Genomic DNA, 22883 nt, shown 5'->3' with positions numbered 1-22883 from the left:
GTTTTCTGTTTTTATTTTTGAATCTTTACAATACCATAGCAATCTCAGTGATAACATTATTTATAATATGAAGTCTTTATAACAAGGACTATAGCACATTGTATAAAACAGTGAAACTTTTAAATGTATAATAAAGCCTGTGGATGCTACTTCTTTAACAGGCCTAAACTTTTTGTTTTGTTATCTTGAACAGTCCATAAGCTGACCTGCATCTCTGCCAAACCCAGTAATATTTTTATTATATTTCTTTAGCTCACAAAATTGAGATACTCTGAAACACCATTGAAATGAGTACCGTATACTGTACTTCCCCCTTGTGGTTGTTAAGAAAGTCTTCAGTCATATCAAAGGGAAAGAATTATTTTGGTTTGCAGTGCACTCATTGTATTGTTCTCTGAGATGTATGTCGCTCTGGAGAAAAGTGTCTTCTAAATGAATGAATGTAAATGTAAATGGTGCAATAGGAATGGAATGGTACAATACAGACATCCATTTACTAAGAGGACAAAGATAGGTAATGATTTGGAAAAGCCACCTGGCAACATTTAGAAATCTGAGAAATCACAACTCAAATGCTCATTGAAAGATATAAGTTTGAAATCCTATGGATTGGATGCCATCTACGCTCCAGTAGGATCTTCTCTTCGTCCAAATCCAGAAAGGAGAGGTGCATAACACCGGTCCCAGGGGTGGACTTCATTTAACAACAACAACAACAAACAAACAGCTTAAAAGGAGACAATGCACTGAGCCTTAACACAAAGATTATTGCTGAATGATTGCGTATGCAAACAGTTCCAGAACAGGTGTAAAGTAGTGTGATACACAGTATCATAAAAACAAGAAAAAATGTTTTTTTTTTTTCATTTTTTTTTTTTTTTTCATTTTATTCAGATATTATTTAGCCAGATACAATCTACAGATTGGCTCACAAGACATCTCCCTTCCTTCATTTATAGCTACACATTCAAACAAGATGGCCCAAACTTTTTCCCGCTGAATATTTAATTAGCTTAACGTCTCCAACGTAACCGGCGTTGGCGCATGCGCACTAGGGGCCGCCTGTACTTTCTGTTTCCTGCCTGGTGTTTCTACTCAGGAAGATGATGGCCAAAGAGAGCCTTACTTTGTGTTGTGCAGGTAACGCTTCTAAAACACCTCATTCTCACCATGCTGAAGTGTAGAACTTTGGATCTCGTTTGTTTCTTCCCCGAGCTGTTTGAACAGAGCGTTCAGGGCCGTGTCGTTCGCTCACACGGTGTCTGTTATCCGCTGCATTTCATCCCCCCGGTTGCTCGTTAGCGAAGCGATCGCATCGTCTAACGTCGTTCTCTCAACAACAACAACAGTGTCATAAAACAAACGTGTCCGATCTTTTCCCTCTTAAAACAGCGTGTCTCTTCAGTGCAGCGGTCCTTGGCTTCGTCGAAAACCTCGATGACACGTAAGAGTGATGTTTATTATTTAATACTAATAAATTAGATCTTCACGTGTTCTCTTTGATCCGGCGCGATCATAATCATCATCATCATCATGTCGATCATGTCAACTTTAATAATTTATTACACATACTGTGTTTGTAGATGAAGTTAAATTATGGGTGAGAGTGGAAGAATGAATGTGTCAAACTGCCACCCCACAACCTTCTCCAACGGCTGGGCACTTTTTTGTTTTTAATAATTAACAAAATATTAATGCTGTACATTATATTGTCTGCACCGCTGCTTTCTAGATTGTTCTCTGTGTGTCTCTGGATGGATCATGATAATCTACTTTTCCAAAAATCCATTTTATATCATAGTTTTTCTTAGTGTGGGCTGTATTTATTTTTCTATTTGTAATAATGAGGATTATTATTATTATTTCATTCATTTTAATTGGAATTTGTGCGGAAATCCTAACTCGCAACAAATCTGAGGCCGAAATATTTGAATAGATCTCTTGCATGTGGTCCGAGTTTTCCGCATATTTAGCTAAGGGGATGTTCCTTGGGTACGGAAGACAGTGGTCAGCCTTTATCCAAATAATACCAGTCTATATGTATGTTATTATTTCGATGACACTTATCCAAGGCCAATTACAAGATTAAATAGTCACCTTTACAGTTATTTACCCATTTATACTATACAGCCAGGTATCTAAGCACTTTGGTCAGTGGTACTAGAGTTGGAGTCCCATTCAAACCCCAAACCTTCTAAAAAGAAACAGCCGTAACCACTACGCTACCATTTATGTGCCCTTTATAGGGCTTTGAAATCATATAATTCAACACTAAATTCTGGGGGTTGATTATGTTTGACTTAGACTTAAATGATTATTATTAGTTTCTTCTGAAAGCTTAGCTCCAGTCTGTCTTGTTATATTATGAACCATTGCTTTGGGAGCTGTTTCACAATGATGATAGTCTTTTTTTTATTTTTTTATTTTTTATTAATACACAGGTTCAAGGAGACAAGAAAGGATGACGTTTGGCTGGTGGATGTAAGTACTTCATATGCGCATCCAGATGAAATGGCTCAATCGGCCTTTTCAGCTGTGGTCCGATAGCCATCTCCGATCAGTGCCGTTGGGCTCATCCCCTGCGGAAACGACCGGAGAGCCTTGTGGCCTTTGGGAAAAGACTAGTCATGCGTGCAAGGTTTATTCCGGTTGTGCCGAATGTGCCGTCTGCAAATCCAGCTGCCTCGGGCAACAGCTTAACTTTGAGGTGTGAGAGTGCTGACTTGACCAACAAAAACGAAATGTGCAGACTGATGAGTGCGCATTTCACCTGCCAACACCAACAGAGAGCTTTCCATGGAAGGACAGCTATAAACACCAGTTTGTAAATACAAACAAATGGAAACCTCATATCATTGAAAACCTAATTTAACCCTTTGTTTTTAGACACCATAATGAAGGTGCACACGCTCTAATTGGTCATACATGTTTGTAGTGGGGAATAAGGATCGCTGCGTTTGCTCACATTGAATTTTGTTTTCCAGTTCTATGCACCTTGGTGTGGATACTGCAAGAAACTGGAGCCAGTCTGGCGTGAAGTTGGGGCAGAGCTAAGGAGCTCTGGGTCGCCGGTTCGAGTGGGAATGATAGATGCCACTGCACATACTGGTAAATCGATACCATGTCATGAAACAGCATGAATTGTTAATGGGGGAAAACACCTTTTTTGTAACTCCGTTCCTCTTATCCTAACGCACCAGATGGTGTACATTAACCTAAAGTACCACTAATACCTGTCTCAGCTGTTCAGTAATAAGATTGGGTACTTCCAGAAAAACTTCAGGAGTCGGGGGGGAAAAAAAAAAATCCCTGATTAAGTCGCAGTAACTGCCAGATCATCATGGTCGCTACATTAATGTAATCGTTTTAAAACGTAGGATTACAACTTAGATAGCTAGCCATCTAGGTCCTTCTCTTAAATTTCTTCTTGTGTAAATCTTTTAATTCTGGTATTTGTCTTGGGAGATACACTGTAGACCCAGTACAACACGGGATCGCATATAATGTGGTCAGAGTTTGGACCCCAGATTTTTTTCCGGTCAATTTCTTTCCACGTGTTTCAAATCTGGGTGGTTCCCAAACACATTTTCGAAAATCGAAAGGTAGAGTTATGCAATATAGCAATTCTTACAACACAGACCGATGGTGGATAATAAAAAAAAAAAAAAAAAAAAAAAAGTTTATTTTGAGGAAAAACTGTGAGCGCTGCCTCGTAGATCTGTTGTTTTTGTCACTCATGTTGTAAATCCTTTTATTTTCATCATCTTTTGGTGTACCTTTGCTCTCTTGCTCCAAAGCAATACAGGTTTAAATTGCTCACATGCTGGGATACTAATGTGCAAAGACCGTCAAGTCAACAACGTTGCAAGAATTGTTGAATTGCACTTTGTTCGGTGTTAATAGTAATTACGAAGTTTTTACGCTGCGACGTATCGCTTTTTTCGCTCACACACGTGTGCGGACAGTTGCTTTTACTTGCGTTCATCTTCTCTCGGCAGCAAACTGGAGATAAACTTTTTTCAATTGCCATCGAAACCACAGAGTCGTTATAACACGGACTCACTTATAACGCGACATGAAAGTTCGGAAAGTTTGGGTCTGCGGTGTAACTACATTTACGCGGTCACAAGCAAACCGGTAGGATTTACGCAATTTCAGAATGAGTGCTTTCAAAATTTCTGTTGTCACACCTTGTTTATAATGAGTGCATTTTAACACATCTGAACTCTTGGAAAAGTACTTAGTTGTTCTCCTTTGCCTTGATTACACTCACTAATGTATATGAAATTCAGGATAATAAGACATTAATAAATGCAGATAATTAAGGTGTGTAGTTTATCCTTTTTTACTGGGAAAAAGACAGCTTTACCCATTCTGGACGAATGGTTCAGGTGAACTGCTCCACTACAACAGGTAAAACCCTGTTTTGCTCCGGTCCTTGTATCTGTCCTTAATCGCTTCGAATCACTTAATGGTTGCACAACTCTTTCCGTCAAAGAATTGCAGTATAAAGTGTATGGTAATGATAGGGGCATAACGTGGTTATTGGATGCTCATATAACCATCATGACGTTTACATTTGTGACGTATAGATATAAATAGTACAGATGTTTTACAGATGCTGTAAGACTGTGGTTGAAACCTTGCCTTTTGTTTCAACCTTTTAACATTTTAATACTTTTTTACCTGTTATATAGTAATAATCATGTTAATAATAATATGTTTATTATTAATAGTACGGTTAAAAAAAGGTGGTATTTTACCTAAGATCTTAAAGCTGGCTGGGACAGCGTAGCCAGGGGTACCTGGCAGGTTTTACACCTGGACTGTTCGTGTTTATGACTCTAGCTGTAATCTTTTATAGGTGTTGCTGCCGAGTTTGCTGTGCGAGGCTACCCGACGATAAAACTGTGAGTATGTTTGGCTGCATGTTATATCAGTTTGTTGGGCACGTTTTGTGTTGAGGATTAAAATATATTGAAGGTATTTTATACTTTTTGTTCAGTCACTATACAGTTATCTGAATTGCAGTAAATTGCTAGTGCAATTCTGCCCTGGTGCTATCATAATGTTGCCTCTGCATATTGAAAAAGACTGTAGTATATATTTAATTTGTTGACATTATGGTGCGGTGTTAATCTCTTTTGTGTCCGAGTCCTTTACTGATTGGGGTCGTCTTCAGTGTCAGCAGAGATTTGAGTAACAGTCGCTTGAGATAATCACCCTTAGGCTTTGTTGCTATGGGACTCAAGTGTTAATGTTATTTGTCCTGTGGGCAACACTTTGGAGCCGTGGGAATATGGTGTTTTTTGTCATTACGAATCTTGCTCTGTAAGAGCATCTTAATTTACAAGCTGTTCTACACACATCTGATGAGTTTGTTGAATTCATGATTCAATCTAATTAATTAGCCAGGATTATAACTCTTTGTTTACATTTTTTTTGTTTACATCTCGGCAACTTACGTCTACAGCACTTTGGCTCATTTCCCAACAATCGCAAACATACTGCAGTAGTGTTGGATGCTCTTTTTTAATTTTAGATTATTCCGAAATATTCCGAAACTTAACCGCTAAACACACACCAGTCCAACAGAATGAGACAGGATGCCTTTAACAGCAATGGCGAGCCATACTGAACCACTCTTCTGCCACAACTCAGTTTAAAAGTCACGAGAGTCATTGTGCACTTGTTCACATCGCTATACTGCTGACTTTCTTCACACCTCCGAGATTGTTTTAGCTTCTTTTCAGTCCTCCCCGTTCCCGTGCATAACCCCAGACTCTCACCTTTTCTTCCCCTTAGACTCCTCCTTTATAACTCCAGACTCTCCAAATCACTTCAGCTTATTGCTTCCCTTTGTTTTTGACCCTAGTGACTGTCGTGTGCAGCAGGCGATTACGTTTGACTATTTGTTGAAGGCAGCTGTAGAGCAGGGCACACTTCTCAAACTGCAACGTCCATAAACTTACTGAATTTATTGAAAAACCTTTCTGGCCAAGAAAAAAAAGCCAGTACACTTTTGGCTCAACTGGGCATTGTTTGCAAGTCCACCCAATACGTTGCAGTCAGTAAATGATTAATTAATTAATACACCTTAATCCCTTGGTTTATTAAAGGGTTAGATTCTGTTAAAAACCTACTTTATAATATATCTATAACAATGCAGTATGTCTGTTTCAGTCTTCCGCTGCTTTACCAAGATAATATTTTCCAGAAAATCCCTTTCAATGGCAAACTTTTGTAACTCAGAATAATTTTTCACTGGAAAATTTTTATGCGTTTGAGCCCCAAAAAGTGACAACAATTTTATGGCTATCAAATATATCACCACATCCTATTAAAATGGACATGGGCACAAAATAACAAGGTAGTTTGCATTAATAAATTTATTTTAAAGACATTGTTATCATTATTATTATGTAATAATAATGATAATACACTCACATCTATATCTATAACAAACAAAAAATAACGCTTAATGAAACAGCCTGGAAAAAGTAAGACTGAAAATTGTCCTCTTCCTTCCTTACCTACTCTCTCCATCTTTTTCTTCCTCTGATTGTTTTGCTGCCAACTAATAGCAGCGGAAATACAGGCCATTTTTGGCTCAGCAGCAGAGGAATTTCAGAAAATAGAACAAAAGGGTTTAAAGAAAATGCAATAAAAAAAATAAACGTAATGTTTTCTTTCCTCTCTGGTGTGTACGCAAAAGGCTTTACACCGTGTGTAATATGGATTTTTTACAAAGTCATATTGTAGTTTTGTCAGTTTCTACAATATATAAACTGTTCCTTCAAGGTTAAGAGTCTTGTTTTTGGTTTTAGATACTCCTGACGAATATCCTCCTGTAAATGACTGGATAATACTGTAAAGACCAAATAAGTTTCACCGTGGTGCTGCTAAGTAACCACACCTTAGAGGGAAGAATCCATTTTTAAATCAAAGTTCATTAGAGCAGTCTCACAGTAACTGTACTGTGGTAACCTTGGCAGGGTCCTCTATGTATTTGCGGATCAGGTGTCATAAATAACAGCCAGGTATCCGTTGCATTTATAAAAATTCACCTGATGTCTGTCTCAAAGTGCTCTTGTTATAATTTGACGTTAATACAATTTGGTATTGCAGTTTTCAGTTGTTTTGGTGTAACAGTGATTTTTAATGACTGAATTAATTTGATTATGCTACTGAGTTAACGGGTCACGGAATACGTGATTTTTTTTTTTTGTAATTAAATTAGTGTGGAATAGTCCAGGTTTTCAAATCGGCAGCATTTTTACGAACTTGTGAGTTTGTTCAGGGGTGATATTAAAAACAAGACAGAGCAATATTTGCAATGAATTTTTAAGAATAAATGAATTAAATGAATCGCAATGAATTTTTTGCTGAATGCAATAATAAGTCCATCCTTGTCCTCTTTATCCCATTTAGGTTCAAGGGGGATTTATCCTACAACTATAAAGGACCTCGAACCAAGGATGCCATCATTGAGTTCGCCAACAGAGTAGCAGGGTAAGGGTAAATACACTGATCTGATGTTATTTACCTCGATCGCTGTTTGACAGTCCGAATATGTATTGTTGTTTCTGTCCTGTCGCTGTCAGTGGTGTAACACAGTGCAGTGTTTAAAACATTTTTTAATTTTAACCTATATAACTTGTACTGTATATCCTTGATTGGAAATTCAATTGAATTTATTTCAATTTACAAGAGTGCTCTATGAAAATAAGTAGAAATAAATTGATCAATTCATGTGGTTAATTCATTTTTCTACCAAACTTTGATTGTATTTCAAGCTCTGCTGAGTTTTCCAAGTTGGACTTCCTGTGTGAACACTCGCTCCTCATGTTATAAATTGCCCAGATGCAAATTTTTGAACATTTTTAACATTTTTTTTCAGTTTGATTGTACTTGAGTTTCATCGCTTTTCTGTAGTTACTCACTGCAGAACTATTGGTGTAATACTGAAATATACCCTAAAGGGGGCAGTAGTAGCATTTTATTGACAGAAGTGCAAAATATGAAGACATTTATTAATTTAGCCAACACTTTTCTATAAGGCCACTTCCAATAAACACTATGTAGTATCAGCCCACGCCTTTTCACACACACTCACCCACAATGGTAGATACACTACATACAACAAGCCACTCATCTACACACCAGTGAAACTCTAGTCTCTCTCTCACACATATTGCGTAGACACATGCAAGCACGCACACACACAAAATAGAAGGTTTAGAATTGCCAGTTCACTCCAAAGCATGTCTTTGGACTGTGGGAGGAAACAGGAGCACCTGGAGAAAACCCGTGCAAACACGTGGAGGACATGCATACTCCACACAGGCTGAGCAGGGATCGAACCCCCATCCTCTCACGCTATCCAGGTGGTATGAGACAACAGCGCTATGAGCTACAGTTTGTAAATTCTTTCATGAATTTTTTAAATTTGGCGCATGTAAACATTCACATTTGATTTGTAACTATTATGCAGTTTTTTGTCTCCGTCATTTCAAGATTTTCTGGGGAGGAAAAAAAAAATCACAGCTGAATATAAAACTCTTTTTAAAATACAAAAATAATTTTAAAAATGTTTTTTAGTAAATTAAGTAACCGTAAGGGATATGTATTATATTAATGCAAATGTATTTAGTACTAAACTAATATGTACTATATTATATGCTGGTTTCTACAGATCAAAAAGTCTAATACGTAGAATAAATTTATAGTAATGATTCTTCATTGAGCTGAGAATGTCCTGTGTTATTTACCAGTGTTTTTTAGGTACGTATCTTCATAGCGTATCTCAGACTGAAGCTGTGTATTTATGACTGATCACTTGTACAACAATAGTAATGTTGCTTTAAAAACAATGATCTGCCTTGAGTCGCTTTAATTAAAATCGGTTACGTTGCTTTATGATGGAACATTTCTGCAGAAGCTGCTAGATCGTCCACATGGTGACACCAGGTGCATACAGCGCAGCATCGTTCTGCATATTTTCTAAGAGAGATGGTTTTATTTCAATGTCTGCAGTCCCAGTCAGAGATGGTGTCGCCCAAAGCTTCCTAAAATTGTCTTCCGTGTGTCTAATCCCTCCCTTAGCCCAGTGGTCCGGCCTCTTCCCAGCAAGCAGATGTTTGAACACATCATGAAGAGGCACGACGTGCTCTTCGTCTATGTCGGCGGGGATTCGACGCTCAAGGTATATTTCGAACTTCTTACTGCAACATTAGGGGTTTGGGTCAAGTCATATAAATAAATACATTCACATTACTTAATTTAGCAGGCAGCCTTGTGTTGTTTCAGGACAAGTACATCGAGGTGGCCTCCGAGCAGATCATAAACACCTACTTCTTCTCAGCCTCCGAGGAGGTGCTGCCCGAGGTAGGTTTTCGATTACAGAGTGGACAGCACATGCGTAAGCAGACAATAAAAATAAGATATTTTTTCTTTTCAGTTTAGTCGTAGGCATTACTGAAATGAAATGCTCTCTTAAATCATGGCACACGTGCCAGTTCAGGAGGACCAAGCTGAGGTACACGCTTCCTTCAAAGTGCATGGTGTGATCCACCTGTTTCTTGGCTCTATGGATTGTAGGCCTTTCTGTAACACTGTGGGAGTGGGGGGGGGGGATTCTTCCTGTTACACTTGTAGAAACTTGTAGGTAATTCTATGATCAAATGGAAGGAGAGAAACTGTCATCTCAGCCACATGCCGGAATGTGAGCAAATTAGATTTCCCTGCGTTGAACTTGACTAAACGGCATGAAAACCCGTTTCCACTACAGAAATTGTCCAGCGCGCCATGTGAATACCGTGTTTTTGGGATTCTGGAGAGCTCAGTTGCAGATTCAGTAATATCCGATTTCATGTCTTCTCCAGACAAAGTAGTTTGTCTGTTTTTTTTTGTTTAGACCATCAGCCACCACTGATAGACAGTTGCAAATCCCACCTACTGCTGTAGTATCCTTGAGCAAGGTACTTACCCTAAAATTGATCACGTAACATTACCCAGCCGTATAAACGGATAAATAATTGTAAGTTGTAAGTCGCTTTGGAAAAAATCGTCAGCTAAACAAATGACTTCAGTGTGTGTAATGTAAAATCACAGTAGGCTTAGTCTTCCGGTGCAAAAATGTACAGTTTTATGCACAGCTGTCCTGTTCTTTTAAATATGCACTGACTGACCTCTTAATAAGAAGCAGTCACACTTGGCACACCGGAATTCGCAGAAAGACTTTGTGTCATAGCTGCACAATCTCGAAGCCCAGAGTGATTGTTGGGCTGCTCTGGGATTTGTGATGGAAGTTCTAGTTGGGGGAATAAAAGGGTCCATATGTCAAACCTAGACTCTGAGGCATGTCATCGGGAAAACAATTTAATCTTATAACCTACATCTGTTAATCTCAATCGCAGATATCGTGTGCTGCTCTTGCTCTCGTGAGCTTTCTGATCCTTTCGCTTTTGAGACTCTGGATTTGTAGAGTCAGTAGCTCAAAACCTCTTTAATATGTTGTCCAGGCTTTGGCGATTCTCTTGTTAGGAGGCTGGAGTCCTTTGTTGAGTCTGAATGCAGCCCTAGCTCTAGTGAATAGACCTGTTTTTATCACCCCCAACCCCGAAGTACGCTTTATTTTTCATGCATTGTCTCGTCTTCCGTAGGGATGCGAGCATCCAAAAAAAATTAACGGGCCCTGGTTGATTTTACCAGCTTTCGTAAAATCAGTTTGCGCCGTATTCTGGTTATTGAATCCCTTTTCTAGGCTTTTAATATATAGGGAGAGCGGAGAGCATAGTGGCGGAGTTGAAGCCTTTGGATGAGGCGGTCACAGGTTTGACTTCTACCTCCTGCTGTGTACCCTTGAGCAAGGTACTTGCCCTAAATTACTCCAGTAAAAATGACCCAGTGTATAAATGGGTGAATCCTTGTAGGTAGATTAACACTGTAAGTGGTTTTGGAGAACAGTGTCAGTGAAATGAGTAAATGTGAATATAACCCAATAACTTTCTTAACATTAACATAAAGTCACACTGGCACTGTAACATGGGATTTTTCTATACATTCTTTACAATACTGATCGAGACGTAAGCGTTAAAATGATGTAAATTTCACGTACAGCCTGACTTATTTGTTCGTGAAAACAAATGTCGTCGACTACAATTGACAAACATAAGTGTTGTTTTCAAGTGTCCTTGGGTTAAGCTTCTTAAGCATATTAATGATTGTCGGGTAGTTGCTTTGTCTCGAAGATGACTTGCCAGAAATGTAATTTTGAGTAGAATTATATTCACTGAATGTCTTGTTTGTTTGTTTGTTTGTTTGTTTTCCAGGCAGTGACTTTAAATGAGGTCCCTGCAGTCGTGGTCTTCAAGGATGGGGCTTATTTTGTGTATGATGGTGAGTCTTGTATGTGTTTAATTTTTGAAAGTGTCACCTTGGGAAAAGTTGTTGCAATGTTTATGTCGGTGTTGTGGTTCCTTGTTGACTTGTTTTTCACATTGCAAAAGCTCCCGTGGGTTTTTACAGGAAATCTGTTTTGAAAACAAACCGAATCATAAATGGTTGTATTTTGTACTATATTTTTGACAAGCGTTGTGGTGAAATCTCAGACATTTACTTACTTTTGTGTAAAGTATTTTGAGTTCTGTGGTAGTCGGGGATTACTCTGTTTGTAATATATGAAAAATAGTAAATACAACTTATAAATATATAAAAAGTCTAAATATAATTATTTTGTCTTATGCATTTATGTGTATGTGTTTTTTTTTTTTTTTTTTTTTTTTTTTTTTTTAAATATAATTTAATTATCTTAGTGTTTATTTCTGTTTTCTTCATGTGTAAGTTGCTGGCTTACATATGGTGTTTGTTTAATTATAGTTAATGTCACATAAATATTCTGTATATATTTCCAACATGCTACATTTTATTGGTTGTACACAAAAGGTACTTTTTTTTTGTCTGCCATCTCTATGACTGGTTTATTCATCTTTTTTCTTTTATTTTCCTTAGCCAAACCCATAGCCGTCACTTGTGGGCTCTCTGTACGGAGTTATGATGCAATGTTGGGACACTGCGGAATTTTGCAGTCCTGTTGTTCAGGGTTTGTTATCTGGCTCCTTTGAGCGGACGAGACGGTTTAAATGCACATTACAGAAATGGGGGCCCTGATGTGGTTTTCAAGCCCTGTGATCTGAGTGTCGTTCCTTGCCACGCTTCCCATGCGGCTCGTTTTAGCGTGTGTGTCGGTTTTGTTGCGGTTGTACTCTATCCCGAGTTACCATAGTGATGAAAACCCAGAATGGTTGCTTGGGCATTCTGAGGTGCTTTTTGTCTAGATAGATGTAAATGCAAAATTATTCTGGCCTCTATGATTTTTAAAAAAGAAAAATAAATCTGTTACTTCTCTGGCGATCTAGGACTATTAACCTTGCTCATGGGAACCAACAGGTACATGTACTCCGCTACAGACAGACATGTATATGGGCTGCACTCGAAATGCTCTAGATAGATTCCTCAAAAGAAGCCTTGACATTTTTGCCTCTGGCAAGTTCTTGGATGGCATAGATTCCTTTCGCCCTTATTAAATGAAATAGACAGATGCAAACTTTTTTTTTACCTGATGCTGTAGGAGAAGCTTTCTTATTTTTTGATATTTTTTTTATTTGCCTAACATTTTTCTTCAAAGCAATTTACGGCATGAAGCTACTTAAAATTGTTTACTCATTTATACAAAAGGGTAATTTTCACTGTAAGAGTTTACCCAAGAGTACTGAAAGTGTCTGGGATTAGAACCCCAGTCCTTCAAATGCAACGAAGTGGGTCTAACTACTTCGCCACCTTCTGGCCCATGTTGTTACGTTTAGTGTCTGATTCGGATGATCACATGCGCCGACACAGCTACGAGAGAGAGTACCCTGACCCTCATTAAATGGGAAATTTCAACTTTGCTTCATCTTCTGAACCGATTGTCAATGTCGGTAGTCCTTGTGCTCCCAATGGATTTTGGCAGCCAACAGTTGTGAACTTGGTGAATAATGAAGTTCTGATTTTGTCGGCGAGACTTTTAATCACTGATCTACACCCGAGAGTAATGTAACCCACGCACACTCACACTGTGGGCAATTTAGAGTCACCGCTTCACCTGAACCCAGTATCTTTGGAAAGTGGGAGGAAACCAGGGCACCTGGAGAAGATTCACGTGAACACGGAGAGAGTGCAAAATCCAGACGGAACGGTGATCAAAGCACCATCTTCTTGCGCTGTCCGAGAGCGCTGTTCCCTGTGCCACCGTGCCCCCAGCAGTCAAGATGAATATGGCTTTTGAGGCTCATTATTTGAAGGAACATCGCTTCACATGGAAAGCAATATGGTTTTCTTCAATCATAAATCAAAGTGAGATGAGACAGACCATTGTAAGATAATTGGGATGAGTACAATGACTCAGCAGCGTAAAGTGTCCTGCTTTACTGCCTCCACACCCCCTGAAAACGGCTAACTGTCCTTTTAAGTTTGCAGGATCGAAGGCTCCTAGCAACAGCCTCTCAGTACAGTAGCAGGGGAGAAGTGTGTGTTCTTCTCCAGGGATGAGCTGCAGAGGATGGGGTTTTTACCAGGGCTTTCAAGAACAGTAAACAGTGCAGGGCTTTGGTGTAATTTGAGGCCATCAATTTGATTTTCCTGAAACTTGCTTGTTCAGAGAACTCCTTTGTATGTATATATGCGTGTCTGTGTTTGTTTATTGATTTCTGGATTGCAATAAGCAGCCTTTGAGGTTTAGATTGCGATCTGGAAATGGGGGCAGCTGATGGCGTAGTGGTCCGAGCTGCTGCCTTTGCATTCGGACGTCCTGGGTTCGAGTCTCACCTCCGTCTATGGTACGATCAAGTAAAGTACTTACTTTAAATCGTTCCAGCTAAAAATTACCCAGTTGCGTAAATGGGTAAACAGTTGTAAGTAGCTTAATGCTGCAAGTCACTTTTGAGAAAAGCATCAGATAGATAAATGAATAAATGTCAATAGTTTGAGCAAACGTATGTTTATCAAGTGAATTAAAACCAATACTTGCCAATGCTTACAATACTTGTGACATGGTAAAGACTACTGTATCCAGAAGCCCACTGGACTTTATGGAAATGGTGGTCTTTATTCTGGAACTCTTGGGTTGGGCAGGGTATGAGGGAAAAGGGAAAGAGGACAGTCTTGTCTCTTCTGTCTCTTGCTCCAGGACCTCCAGTTCCTTTCTCATCCTCATCCTCAATTAGGGGAGTCATGGCAACTGGGTCTTAAAGGTAACAGGGTATACAGTATGTGTACGTAAGCAGGTGGTATCCACATACCACATCGCTCCACTGCCAGAAATCGGTTGGGGGGACTACCTGGGTGTACTGTCTGCGTGCCACACACCTGTCCTGTTATTTGTTTGTAGAAATATGCTGCACTACTTAAAATGTAATTCATCGGTCGATTGATTCGTGGCACAGCACACCTCTTCTTATATTCTGTTATTTTCTTATATCCTCAGGTAAAGGAGTTATTTGTATAGGCCATGTTGACAGTGTGTTAGAGTAACAATAAGCATACTTGCGTATTCTGGTGGAGTACAGCTGGAAATGATAAAGCTGCAGCGAGTGTTAGCCCAGAGGTAGCCTCTCCTATGTGACCCTGCAGGAGTCACTGCGTCACTCAAGGTACAAATCAATTTCAAAGTGACTCGGGGGAAATATCTTCTCCGAAGGTGTTCCTCCAGGTTTTTTTCTTTTTTTTTTTTTTTTCCCCCTCTGGCTTGCTAACCCTTTGTGGATAAACCTTTGGAAAGAGGGCTTTACACTCAGTGTCAGACCCTGGTGGCGAAGTCAGGTGCAGAGTTTTGAACAGCTGAAGTACCACGTGTCCCTCTCTATTGCCGTTGTATATTTCGAACGGGGGCTAATGACATTAAGAGATCAAGATGGCAGCGCCACAGTATTGAAAGGATTTTATGGAAAACCTCACTTGATTTGGTAAAACAATTACTCGTGTTCTTGTGGAGACGAAACTTGTTGTTGCACTTAAGATGTGTTGTAGTCAGCTTGTGCTGAAAATAGGAGGGAAAAGTGTGCGGTCAGTTTTGTAGCACTGGAGAAAATGGGTGCTGTTTTATTTAGTTTGGTTGTGTTGTTAAAAAGTTATGCATGTCCTGAATGACCATGCAATGAAAACGGCTTTCAATGGCTGGGGTTCGAGCCAAGTGTGGTTCCCATAACAATGTGTATATTCTAAATTTGTACTTGTTCATAGATCTTTGTCCTCAACCCAAACACTTGCAAACACTTTCTGAAGAAATGACCCAAAGCTTCAGCTGCAGATATCCCTTAGAATTAAAATGTTTATACAGGACTGTGAAAAAGTATTTACCCCCTTCCTGATTTTTAAAAAATTTTTTTTGCATATTTGTCACAGTTAAATGATTGAGATCATCAAAGCAATTTTAATATTGTGCAAAGATAACCCGAGTAAATACAAAATGCAGTTTTTAAATGATGATGATTTCATTTATTAAGGGAAAAAAGCTGTTCAAACCTACCTGGCCCTATGTGAAAAAGTAATTGCCCCCTAAACCTAATAACTGGTTGTGCCACCCATGGGGCAACAACAGCAATCAAGCGTTTGCGATAACTGACAATGAGTCTTTCACATCGCTGTGGAGGAATTTTGGCCCACTCTTCTTTGCAGAATTGTTTTAATTCAGCCACATTGGAGGGTTTTCGAGCATGAATGGCCTGTTTAAGGTCGTGCCACAGCATCTCAATTGGATTTAAGTCCGGACTGTGACTAGGCCACTCCAAAACCTTAAGTTTTTTTTTTTTTTTTTTTTTTTTTTTGAACCATTCAGAGGTGGACTTGCTGGTGTGTTTCGGATCAATGTCCTGCTGCATAACCCAAGTGCGCTTGAGCTTGAGGTCACAAACTGATGGGCGGACATTCTCCTTCAGGATTTTCTGGGAGAGTGCAGAATTCATGGTTCCATCAATTATGGCAAGTCGTCCAGGTCCTGAAGCTGCAAAGCAGCCCCAGGCCATCACACTACCACCACCACCATGTTTGACTGTTGGTATAATGTTCTTTTTATAAAATGCTGCGTTAGTTTTACGCCAGATGTAACGGGACACACACCTTCCAAAAAGTTCAACTTGTCTCATCAGTCCACAGAATATTTGCCCAAAAGTCTTGGGGATAATCAAGATGTTTTTTGGCAAATGTGAAATGAGCCTTTGTGTTCTTTTTGGTCAGCAGTGGCTTTCGCCTTGGAACTCTCCCATGGATGCATTTTTTGCCCAGTCTCTTTCTTATTGTTGAATCATGAACACTGACCTTAACTGATGCAAGTGAGGCCTGCAGTTCTTTAGATGTTGTTCTGGGTTCTTTTTTGAGCTCCTGGATAAGTCGTCGTTGTGCTCTTGGAGTAATTTTGGTAGGCTGGCCACTCCTGGGAAGGTTCACCACTGTTCCAAGTTTTCTCCATTTGTGGATAATGGCTCTCACCGTGGTTCGCTGGAATCCCAAAGCCTTAGAAATGGCTTTGTAACCCTTTCCAGACTGATACATATCAATTACTTTGTTTCTCATCTGTTCTTGAATTTCTTTAGATCGCGGCATGATGTGTTTCTTTTTGAGATCTTTTAGCGTTCTTCACTTTGTCAGACAGGTTCTGTTTAAGTGATTTCTTGATTCAACAGGTCTGGCAGTAATCAGGCCTGGGTGTGGCAAGTGAAATTTAACTCAGCTTTCCAAAAAATGTGGTTAATCACAGTTGATTCATGATTTAACAGAGGGGGCCAATTACTTTTTCACATAGGGCCAGCTAGGTTTGGACAGCTTTTTTCCCTTAATAATTGAAATCATCATTTAAAAACCTGAGTAAATACAAAATGCAGTTATCTTTGTGTAATATTAAAATTTGCTTGATGATGCCAGTCATTTAACTGTGACAAATATGCAAAAAATAAATAAAATAAAAAATCAGGGAGGGGGCAAATACTTTTTTTACAGCACTGTATAGTTTGGACAAAAAGTTTGTAAACCTCTTGGAATGACCTGGAGTTCCGGTCTTATTTTACCGAGACATTTAACGTTGCGATATCTTCACTGAATGAATGGTTGCTGCTAGTATGTAGATGGGATCACGTTTTAGGAGCCATTCTTGCAGAAATCTGGATAACTCCAAAGTGTCTGCAAACTTTTTTTCTTACAACAGTATGCTGCAACTCTTTAAAGTTTAAATCGCAATGACGAGGACGTTCTAATGTTGGATCTGGAGAGTTGTGTCTGACAAACAGGCATTAGCACAAATGGGGAGTTTGCTGACCCACAGTCTTGGTGCTTGTTGTATTTGAGAATCTGTCAAAACAATTTAAAGCCCTCAATCACACTGCTTTTTCATTTAGTTCTCATTCTCCTTCAATTTAGAATATGCTGATGGCAGTCTGTCCTCCTGGGTGACTAAGGAGCGCTTCCAGAGTTACCTTCTCATCGATGGATTCACACTGTATGACTTGGCAGAGTCAGGTGCGTGGAACTGAGTGGGGCTCATTGCCAAAGGCAGACTGCTCCTCATATCGAGATGCTTTTAAAACAAGTCATCGGCCATCTACGCTCTCTGTGGGGGAGGATATGCCATATATTTACACCCAAGTGCAAAGTCATATCAATGTGCTATATTGGGTGTCTATTTAAGATTCAGGATTCAAGAATTTAGTGTCACGTGTACAGTAAACAGTTCGTTACACCATACAATGAAATTCTTACTCTGTGAATCCTCCCAATAGCCTATGACATAAATTGTAAGGACATAAGGAAAGAAAACACAAGGCGTAAATTACAAATTTATGAAATTACTATTAGTGATAGGTATTAACGGAGTTGGAGTTCTCTCTTTTTGGCCAAAAGCAAAATTATTTCTCTTTTTGCACCTCGGCTGCAGCTGACGAGAGACAGAAGGCAATTGGTTGGTTAAATTAGACCCATATAGGAAAATTTGTGGTTTCACTTATAGACAGTCTCTGCGAAAAGACCTTGTGGTGATTTATGATCTCTGAAATATTTGCCTTTATTCTATCCAGTCAGCTTAATTTTTGTATTCTGTGGATAATTAGATGAAGAGAAGCGTAGAATCAAAGTCTACAGGCTGTTTAGGAGTATCCAGACAAACCGACGCAGTGATAAACGGAGTAATATCATCTATTCACTCAGTCGTTTAGTGATATATCAATGGCAGTAGCAATTAGAAATGCATTTTAGATGATGGAAGTTGTAACAGTGTGTACACTCACACATTTGTCAAAATCGTAGTTTAAATCCTGAAAAAACTATTTTATTTCAGCACTACAAATTCTGTCTTTGCTTTTTTGTGGCAAGTTAGAGCTTGAGTCACATCCACGATGAGTAAACCGAAAAACTCTCTTTAAACAGGCAAATTTGTGGCAATAGCAGTTGTTGATGAGAAGAACCCAACCAAAGAGAGTATCAGGTAGAGAAACAACTTTGAATTTTCACCCCGGTCACTTTAACAACGTCCAAAGAGTCGAGTTGAGAGAATGTATTTGGCTCACTAAATGAGCTGTTAAACAATTTACTATCGACAGTCTTTTTTTTTTTTTTTTCCTTCCTCCAAGGTTGAAGAACTTGATTCAAAGGGTAACCACTGAATACAGAGATCATTACAACAGGTGAGTTACTTCAGGCTGTGGATGTTTCCAGATTGATTTTATACCTGATCACAAATGGTTTTGCATTTATTACATTTACATTTAATCATTTAGCAGATGTTTTTCTCCATCGTGATGTACATCTCTTAGAAAATACAAGGTGTGCATTACATTAGTGGAAAGAGACACTTAGATGCAGATACTTATACATACTGATCAACAGTTGTTATCGACATGTTTATTGTCGGACACATTGTACCGGGGTGATGTCCCTTTGTTATTTGTAAAATTGAACTGGAATAGGAATTGAGTAGGAATTTACAGTACAAATTGAATTTACATGGCAGAGGAAATTGTCATAAAAGGAACCTTTGTTATACAAAGGAAAACTAAACACTTTTAAACCAACACAGAACTACTAGGGAAATTTTATATATAAGTGTGTGTGTGTGTGTGTGTGTGTGTGTGTGTATATATATTTTTATGTTATGTAAAATGTTCTATATTTTTTAATTTATTTTTTCAACAAATTGCACTGTATGTTCTATGTGACACGGAGGTGTGAAGAGAAACGAAATTTCATTCTCCTGTACGGTCAACTCACAGATGGGCAGAATGACAAAGTTGATTAAATATTTTCCTGTATGTATGGATCTCAGTAAAACATGGTACAGATCACAAAGTGAGGTGATAAATCAGAGAGAAATCAGACTTTGGGCTATAGGCAGACCATGGCAGAGAGACGTTGCCACTGGTGAAATTCATGAATGGTAGACAACACGCCTACTCAGTAGTAAGCATTTAGCGTACGTTTCTCTTCCCCATGACAAATACACTACTTAGGGGTGGTATTTTTCAGCAAAATCCATCATTACCTCTCTTTTTGCTTGACTGTGGTCATTTAAACTGTTATCTGATCTGTTAACTGTATATTAGGTACAGTGTCACTGCACTGTTGTATTTATTTGTGGTTAATGTTTTTCCTCTGAACCCATCTGTGTCTTTTAGCTCTTAGTTGTTTAGTGAGCACTTGTAGGACCCAGTGCGCCAAGACCATAATTACATAGCCCCGATGGCATGTGTGGGACCCTGCTGGGACTTGAACCCACAACCTTAACTATACATCAGCTCATGTAGTCCCAACTGAAAGAGTTTAAAAAAAAAAGTACGGAAGGAATTTGCTGCTTCATTGATTAATGATTTGATTTTATTCTTGGATCTCAGAAGGTTTTGACTGATTAATATCATCTACCTTGAAGCAATACAACTAAAATATAGGTCAAAATATAGGTCGAACTTTCTGGGAGCCCTAAATATTCTTTTAAATAAAATTATCTTCATTTTGTCCCCATGTGAGGGAAATGGTGGGGGTGGTTTTGTCGCATTTTGTAGTCACCGACAGTTGGACACTGGAGGGTTTCTGAAAGTCCGTCTCGAGAACCATACAGTTGGACTCGTTCTTTGGGGCTGATGATGACTTGGAGTGAGAAAACCTAAACTGAACTCTCTGGTCATGCACACGCTGGTCCCTTGGGCATCAGAACACAAGAGAGAATTTGACAACTCTTTTTGTCATTGTTTCTCCCCAGAGATTTCCAGTTTGGCTACATGGACGGCAACGATTACATCAACAGCCTCATTATGGGGTGGGTTTGTCCCAGTTCTCTCTCACCAGGGCGAATAATTTTAGTGATTTAATAAGTACCATTTCTGGTTGAAATTGTATATCTTCTGCACTGAGTGTTTAAAAAAAAAAAAAAAAAAATTCCAACGAAAGTATTCATTTATTTACATTTATTGTGGACTTTTTATACAACAGGTTTTGATTTGTGTAACGAAGATAGTTATCCTGCTGTGCCAGTTTCACACTTAATTGTGTGTAACACTTGTTACTATTAGTGGTTATTAATCATGGTTTCATTAACCATGTGGGTAACTTGTGTGTCTCCCCCCCTTGGCAAGTGAGGTGACAGTACCCTCCATCATCATTCTGAATGCCTCCAACGAGCAGTACTTTCTACCCAGTGAACCGGTGGAGACGATGGAGCAGCTGATCCACTTCATGAACAGTGTACTAGATGGGACGTCTCAGGTCTGAAACCTGCCTTTTAATTTCCGTATTGTTTAAAATATGAATAGAGCCTTAATACAATGCGTCCATTATAGTCTGTGAAACACTGAAGTGACATTTAACATTGTGTTGAAAGACCTGATAAATGGGTTGAAAGCCAGACACACGGACTTCTGGCTCTAAATATAGCGGTAAAGGTATGTAAATGGGGTGGGACTGTTAACTTTTTACTCAAAATGTGGTGATCTCATGTATTTGTGAGCGTAAACACATACAGAGGGTGAAACAATATTATATAGTAGATCAGCGATGATAAATTCTCAAGAAATCTTATTTCCTGATTAAGATTAGTTAAATGTCCTAAAAATATTAATCTTTTAGCAGTAATTCGGTTTAAAGGAAATCGAATGATGTTTTGAGGAATTCTGACATGCTTTTTAAATGAAAGAAAAAAAACCTTGTTAAAAGCATAATTTACTGCGTTATATACAATGGGTACTGTGACATTTTTTTAATACGCTGCCTTAACATAAGTTCCTATGGTGTGAGCAGGCGCAGGGGGGCGATAACTTCTTTCAGCGCCTGAAGAGGTTGGCATATGACGGCAAGTCAACTGTAATGGTGAGTGAGTCAGGGCTCCCTGCCGTGCTACAGAAGTGCAGAAGAAATTATGGAGAAAAACACTTCTTTTCAATTCTTTGCCATTGAATTTTATTGGTTCCTCCTTGTGTTGTAATTTACGGTCTTTGCCGTGAAGGAGAATAAGGTTTGTACATCATGCAGAATGCTTCCCATATTGTACTTCATAAAAACTTTGATTTTGTGGTGCTCTAAAGACCTTGTGTTATTAAATGTTATAATCTGATCATGAGATCGGGGGTGGGAGGGAAGAAAAACATTTTCTGTCGTCTCTCTGCTTTTCTCTCAGTCGGTGTTTCGCAGCTCCCCCATCTTGGGCTGTTTTCTGTTTGGCCTTCCCATCGCCGTCATCAGCCTCATGTGCTACGGCATCTGCACGGCCTCGGTGTCGGACGACGCGAGCGAAGATCTGGAGCCGCTCCAGCGGGAGGGGCTCACCGAGGATGAGGAGGAGGAGGAGGAGGAGGAGGAGGACGTGGGACAGGGCCAGAAGGCCCCGATGGAGTTGAAAGGACCCAATGAACCAGGGAAGGAGGAGCTGGGGAAGAAGAATATGAAGAGTAAGAAAGTGGACTAACACAGGGATGCACTTTTCAAATATGAATATACTTTTCATACTATGTTTTATTTCAGAAACTTAAGACCATGATACTTGAAGATAGAATATGTGTATTTATACGTACAGTATACATACACACAGGCGCACATGCTTGTAGAGTCGGCCCTCGTTTTGCGGGGCCCCGTTCAACGACAAACGGCTAAATCAGCTTATAGACGTGGGGACCCTTTTGGTATAACAGGCTTGATCGGCGCAGCACCTTTTCTGCCCTTTATGCAGTCATTTTACTTCCACGTGTTTCTATTTTATTCTGTTCGTCAGCTTGCATCAGGTTTTTTGGAACAGCGAGGAAATTGTCCCTCAGTGCCCCTCCCCCCGAGAGTATGACCGTTCTTTGCTGGTGCTTAGAGGATTTGTTGTATTTCAACAGAAGTAGAGGACATAAGAAGCAGTGCTCATCCAGAAAGAGAATTATGATCAGTTGTATAAATGGATTAATATGCATTAAGTTACTTGAGGTTGTCATCAGGCCCTCTGTGATTTAAAAGAGCACTTGGGTGTTATTGGGGGTATTGATCAATAAAAAAAAACGGTTTTTCTCTTGTTGTTTTGACCACTTCTAGGGTATGAGTGCTCGGCATAGTTTTTTTTAAAACTTTTTTTTTTTTTTTTTTTTTTTTACGGATCAGAATGGATCACCAGCCCACCAAGGGTGTCTGGTTCAACACACTGTCCAACTCGACAGGAAGAAATTTTTTTAAAAAACATATATGTTACCTCATTGACTGAGCCAAAGTGTTTTGTTGTAAATCCATTGATTTGTTTTACTGGTTTTTGTTTCTGTGCATTAACATAAAACTCATAGATATAAACGCTCATTTACAAGCTCCATTGTGATTTACGGAATAACGTGAAGCGTTCAGATATT

The 22883-nt window shown here is 39.2% G+C and overlaps 1 protein-coding gene across 1 annotated transcript; it reads left to right on the top strand.

Annotated features, from left to right (window-relative positions):
* The first annotated feature begins 1067 nt into the window (after nucleotides 1-1067).
* Nucleotides 1068-22602, top strand: LOC108942125 (protein disulfide-isomerase TMX3-like). Its single transcript, XM_018765259.1, has 16 exons — nucleotides 1068-1140; nucleotides 1393-1444; nucleotides 2442-2481; nucleotides 2985-3108; nucleotides 4865-4910; nucleotides 7432-7512; nucleotides 9106-9205; nucleotides 9310-9387; nucleotides 11334-11400; nucleotides 17449-17547; nucleotides 18451-18508; nucleotides 18654-18707; nucleotides 20276-20332; nucleotides 20649-20778; nucleotides 21310-21378; nucleotides 21686-22602. Exons 1-16 carry the CDS (start codon nucleotides 1104-1106, stop codon nucleotides 21971-21973), a joined length of 1380 nt encoding a protein of 459 aa, XP_018620775.1. The 5' UTR covers nucleotides 1068-1103; the 3' UTR covers nucleotides 21974-22602.
* The last annotated feature ends 281 nt before the right edge of the window (nucleotides 22603-22883 follow it).

Source organism: Scleropages formosus, chromosome 5 (genome assembly GCF_900964775.1).
Source record: "Scleropages formosus chromosome 5, fSclFor1.1, whole genome shotgun sequence".
Lineage (NCBI taxonomy): Eukaryota > Metazoa > Chordata > Actinopteri > Osteoglossiformes > Osteoglossidae > Scleropages > Scleropages formosus.
The sequence above is the reverse complement of the archived record's forward strand: the minus strand, read 5'-3'. Positions and strand labels throughout refer to the sequence as shown.